This window comes from Drosophila santomea, chromosome 2R, assembly GCF_016746245.2.
Source record: "Drosophila santomea strain STO CAGO 1482 chromosome 2R, Prin_Dsan_1.1, whole genome shotgun sequence".
In the NCBI taxonomy this organism is placed as follows: Eukaryota; Metazoa; Arthropoda; class Insecta; order Diptera; family Drosophilidae; genus Drosophila; species Drosophila santomea.
The window spans coordinates 12,840,739-12,846,281 of record NC_053017.2 but is presented as its reverse complement, the minus strand read 5'-3'; the positions used below and the strand labels follow the sequence as shown (position 1 = coordinate 12,846,281).

General features: G+C 47.5%; 1 protein-coding gene across 1 annotated transcript; it reads left to right on the top strand.

Annotated features, from left to right (window-relative positions):
• Nucleotides 1-780: 780 nt before the first annotated feature.
• Nucleotides 781-4,414, top strand: LOC120445846 (organic cation transporter protein). The gene is made up of 4 exons (XM_039626479.2): nt 781-965; nt 2,045-2,450; nt 2,529-2,672; nt 2,735-4,414. The coding sequence occupies exons 2-4, from the start codon at nt 2,056-2,058 to the stop codon at nt 3,702-3,704; spliced, it is 1,509 nt and encodes a 502-aa protein (XP_039482413.1). The 5' UTR covers nt 781-965; nt 2,045-2,055; the 3' UTR covers nt 3,705-4,414.
• The last annotated feature ends 1,129 nt before the right edge of the window (nt 4,415-5,543 follow it).

Genomic DNA, 5,543 nt, shown 5'->3' with positions numbered 1-5,543 from the left:
TGCAAAAGTAAAACTGTTAAATGTATAGTATTTGATTTGTGAAATTGTACTTATCATACAAACTCGTATAAATAGAAAGATAAATCGTTGAAATTTACCAATTTATTTTCAATAAAAAAATATATATTTTTCTGACTGCCAGCTTTTAACTGCATTAATAATCTTTTAAGAATCGATCACGTGTATTTTAAATGGCTTTTTGAAGATAATTTATTACCTTCATATATTAGTAAGTTGATTTATTTATATGAAATGTTTAGGAACTAAAAAGATTATTAAGATTAAACTTAATTATCGTCTCGCCAAAAAAAAATTAACAACGCGACTCGCTTTGTTGTTGTTTGGATCGTGAGTAAATCAAGCATTTTGAAGTTTGAGAAACGCGTGCTAAGTTGATGAACACTGCGTGATTATGTTGTGAATTTATTGTGATCTGCTATCGACTCACGACGAGACATCTCCATTAATTTATGAATAAAAATACCTACTTTTAAATTCAGGAGCTACACGAGGTAGGCTAAGACGAATGTTTGCCCAACTGATTATATGATTGCATTTCTCCAAAGGCTTTCTGCAAGTGAGATAGTCTTGTAAACAAAATATACGTGTTATCTCACACAAGTTGGCAAGAAGTTCAGGGCATTTGGCATTATTTGTCATATTCGCGACGCTTGTCGAACGCCTCTTATCATCTGGGATTAAAGTACACAAGACGGCTTTATCGCCATCTCAGCTGCATTTCTCAGTCGACGAGATGAGATGAGATTTTTCTGCCATTGATAGTGGAGCGCCCAAGCCCTCCAGACGTGGTTCAAAAAGTGCGAGATTGCGAATCGCGGGTATTATCAATCAACTTGCTGAGTTATATAATTCGGGCGGTAGACAAGCCCCCGGAAAGTTCCGACTGCGAATTGTAAATAGAATTGGCTCTGACCCACTGATCGCCATTTAAATTGGGTGTTTAGGTAAGTGCTTTTTGTCTCACGCTACTGGAAGATATATTCTATGTAAGTGTAAATATGTTAATCGCAAAATCGTTGAAATGAGCAGGACAACATTCAAAGATCATGGGTGCAGACAATGGCATTGGTTAGATCCCAAGTGGGTGCTTTGTGCATTGCCAGATTTAGCATGTGGCGATCGTATTATAACGCTACGTTTTGTCAGTGGTTATTCCATGCATTGGCCATCCAATTTGCATATATAATTTATTTGCAATTGTTGTGACATTTTGCAATTTTGCCAGCCACTGACGATTGCGCAAAGTGCCTCCGTGCCAGACAGGTTGTCGTTGCCGTGGGAACTTTTGCCCGGAATCTCCGACCAGAAATCTCAGACCTTCGTCTCTCTCTCTCCGTCGCCGGTTCAACTTTCACTGAGGCAATGGCAATGCTTCCTTAATTAAGCCATCTTAATGGGTAACTGGGGCTCGTTCGTTTATCTGCGGGCAGACAATGGCTTAATCGGCCAGCTAGATCCCAGCATCATCGGGCCGGGTCCCCGGTCCCCAGGCGCACCTTCCTTCAATTAACCAGGCAGCCAACTTCATTTACCTACTTAAAGAGTAAAAGTTTAGCGTCTTAGCCCCAGTCTCTTGGCCTTTTGGGCTGACAAACTGCAGCGGCGCATGGAGGCCGTACTCCTATTTCTATTTCTATTTCAAATGCCATTTTGGCGGTGGATTCAAGTGCTAATGCCCCCAACCCCGCCGGCTTCTATGTCTTCGAGCTCCAACTTGTCACGCTGCCACCGACTGGAGCTCTCTCTCCACGAAAACCGGTTCATTGGTGGCCGGTTGCAAATGAAATCTCCATCAGCTCGATCTGCCCGGGTTCCATAATTCACGCCAGTCTGCACTGAGCCGCACCGGTCGATATGTCCAATTTGCGCTGAGGCCGGCAAATATTTGAGAAAGTCCACCCACTAAGAAAGCAGTCGGCTGGGTAGGCCTCTGCACTGAAAGAAACACATTTGGGATATTTTACGAAACCCAAAATAAATACACATACACAAGTACATTTGAGTGACAGCCAAAAATCGTTAGTTTCCAGCAACATGGCCGATCGACCGCCGGATGCGAAGGCTCCCAAGCCACTGAAGCCCGTCACCAAGACAGGCGATCCCATAATCTCGCAGATCGGCGACTTCCGGCGCTACCAGTTGTTCTTCTTCCTAATCGTCGTACTGTGCAAATTCGGAACGGGCTGGCACACCCTGGGCCACATCTTCCTCGCCGCACCCACGCCGCTATCCTGCCGGACGGAGAATGTCACGGATCCCTGCAGTGACGAATGCTCCGAGACCGAGTTCGACAACAGCGTTTTCGAGTCCACCATCATAACCGAGTGGGATCTCACCTGCGAGAGCAAACGGCTGGCCAGCTTGTCCCAGAGTATCGTCATGCTGGGCATCCTGTTCGGCAGCATTCTGTTCGGCATGTTTGCTGATCGGTGAGTATCTCATATGGATACGTTTTCGATGCCATTCGAAATGATGTCTGACATTTTATGATTCTAATCCATTCTCAGGTGTGGACGACGCCCTGCCTTCCTGACCTGCTGCTTCATGCAGCTGATCACTGGCCTCATCGTCTGCGTATCGCCCTACTATTGGTTCTACTGCCTCTTTAGATTTCTGGTGGCCGTTGCCACGGCGGGAACCATGACCACCAGGTGGGTTCGATGGCACCACCTTGGAGACTCTCATTAATGTACCTTCTCGATCCCACCCGCAGCTTCGTCCTGCTGATGGAAATCGTGGGACCCAAGAAGCGCGAATTGGTGGCCATCCTCTACCAAATCCCCTTCAACATCGGCCACGCCTCTCTGGCCCTTTTCGCCTACTTTATTCGAGACTGGCGCTGGTTCCAGTTCAGCATCACAATTTTCTCGGTCGTGTTCGTGATCTACATTTGGCTGGTGCCCGAGTCGCCACGCTGGCTCTTCACCACCGGCAGGGTGGACAAGTCCATAAAGATTCTGGAGAAGATCGCCAAGTGTAACAAGGCGCCGACGGAAACCATTCGCCCGGAGATCGAGGCGGCCTATGCGGCACTGGCAGCCCGCCAGCCGGTCAAAAAGGGCACCGTGGTGGACCTATTCCGGACACCCTATATGCGGGTGAAGACCATCTGCATGGCCATCAATTGGCTGGTGGTTTGCATGGTCTACTATGGCACCGCGCAGTATGTCTCGGCGCTGGGCGGCAACATCTTCATCAGCAACGCCATAGCCGCCGGCGTGGGCATTCCGGGCACTTGCCTCTGTGTGGTCATGACCAAGTACCTCGGACGCAAGATGACCCTGCTTCTGTCCAATGGATGCAGTGCTCTGGGCCTGATCCTATTGGCTTGCCTTTCCGGTCAGGCGGAGGTGGTGCGTGTGTCCTGCGCCACCATTGGACTCTTTGGCGCCTCGGTCACCTTTCCGAATGTCTACTTGTACGGCGGAGAGCTCTTTCCCACGGTGGTGCGTTCCAGTGGAGTGGGTCTCTGCTCGATGGTCGGCCGAGTGGGCTCCATTGTGGCACCGCTGATCGTCGATCTGGCTGCATACGGTCTGTGGGTGGCGCCCCTGATCTTTGGAATTTTCTCCGTTCTGGCAATCGTCGCCACAATTTTCTTGCCGGAAACACGAGGATCTCCTCTGCCGGAAACCCTGGAGGATGGAGAGACTTTTGGCCGTAAGAAGAAGACGCAGGCATAGGGCTTTTCTCTCAGTGTTGCATCGGTGTAGCAGCAAGGCCAGAATTTATAATTTTCGGGCCCGGCTAAACTCCTATTGCCAGGGCTCTAAAATTATTAAATTTCGCCTTAAGTTGAGATTTATACGATGCGATATGTCAGTCACCGAAAAGCCAAACTGCAGTTCGTGCCGCAAAAAAAAGGCGAAAAAGAAAAAGAAAAAGAAAAAAATTGAAAAATCTAGCGAATGCAAAAGGTAATTACCGCGGAGTAACTTCCACTTCGTGATTATTAAAACTGGGTTAGCAGTCTGCAGTCTACAGTCTGCATCCAGTCTCAATCGTAGCTGTTCTCCAACTGCCTTAATGTCGAGGTGCAAAGCAGCCAAATAGCTAACTGGCAAACCCGCCAAGTGACTGGTAATGCAAACTTCGCATGTGAACCCAATCGATAGCAGCTAGGACCAATGAAATTATATAGTAGAATTTAAGCAGCAGTGGAAACCTTTTTCTCTGGACCGAACAAGAAGTGCATCTCATAAGTTATCTGTAGCCAAAAGCGATGCATTTAATCTGGAATATTTGCACCAGCTGTCGCTGTATGTCCGCCCAAATCTGTACCATCAAGGTCGTATAAAACATTAACTGGATTGTTGCGACAATAGTTTAAGAGCAACACAATGTAATTTTGAGTCGAATAAATGGCATTTTAGCATTGCATTTAAGAAAACAACTCGACTGCAGAATCGATTATACACATCACCGTGAATGACATTCACCGCGATGCCATTAGGTCGATTCCAGTCGCTGCCCATGGCAATTATCGGCAACCATCTCATCACACCATCTCCCATCTCCGCATCCACATCTTCTGGCATCGCATCGGGATGGGATGAGATGACCTTGGCCAGGCAAAAACCGGCTGGAGCACCACTCAAGGTTAATATTCATTGTCAACATTGGGCACGCCTCATTTGTATGCGGCTCTTGGCTCGGATCCTCGCTCCTCATTCAGCATCCCTTTTCCACGATGAAAAAAGGGAAAAAGTTTACTTGGTTACAGAAGAAAAAATTGTAGTTACAATAAGCTAAATGATAGTCAAAAAAATATCGTAACAATAAGAAAAATCTCTGATGTTTAAAAATTAAAATAATAAAGATGTCCGTAAATCTTTAATATGTTCTGTGAACACCATCGAAATTTGTTTCTGTGCATCTAGCTGTCCGTCGTCGGCACTTGGCAACATAAAGCGGTGCCCGATCCTTCGAAATTGCATCGCCTCTCAGCCGCCTGGAGCTGCAGTTGCACACCAATTGCGGATTCGGACTGGGTCCGAGTCCGAGTCCGAGTCCGAAACCGATGTCCAGAATGGGCCAAGTTTTTAGCGTCATCGGCGCTGGCAGGTTGTCATGTCAGCAGTACGCAAACTGTCAGAATTCGAGAGGAGCTCCTAGCTGGCTCATTCCTAGCTGGTTGGTTCCTCGAACCGACTGCCGGTGTCGCATACTTAATCAGCGGCGGCGGCGTGTCTTAGTGATAATTACCAGGCATTCTCGCAGCACTGAAGCTGCCCAAAGCCGCCCGCTGATGCTGTGAGATGTGGCCAAATGAATGGCCAGAGCGGCTCCACTGTAGTCGCTCGATGATTATTCATTGCGATCCCCCAATGCTCCTCCCACAACGCGCCCATCGACTGGAAGCAATTTGTTGATATTCTGGTAGCCATTAAGGAGCAACAGGCGACAAACAGCGCTGAGGGGAATGCCATAAAAGTTAATTGCCTCAGTAGCGCAAAAAGACAAAGGCTCCCAGGCATACTGTGACTTCAAATCGTTCCTGCGAGACAAACAGTAAAAGTTCT

Bases quoted from the DNA above. Each gene is read 5' to 3' on its own strand.
- LOC120445846 (XM_039626479.2), top strand. From the start codon at position 2,056: ATGGCCGATCGACCGCCGGATGCGAAGGCTCCCAAGCCACTGAAGCCC. The intron at 2,451-2,528 runs GTGAGTATCTCA...ATCCATTCTCAG, and splicing joins TTCGGCATGTTTGCTGATCG to GTGTGGACGACGCCCTGCCT. The intron at 2,673-2,734 runs GTGGGTTCGATG...TCCCACCCGCAG, and splicing joins GCGGGAACCATGACCACCAG to CTTCGTCCTGCTGATGGAAA.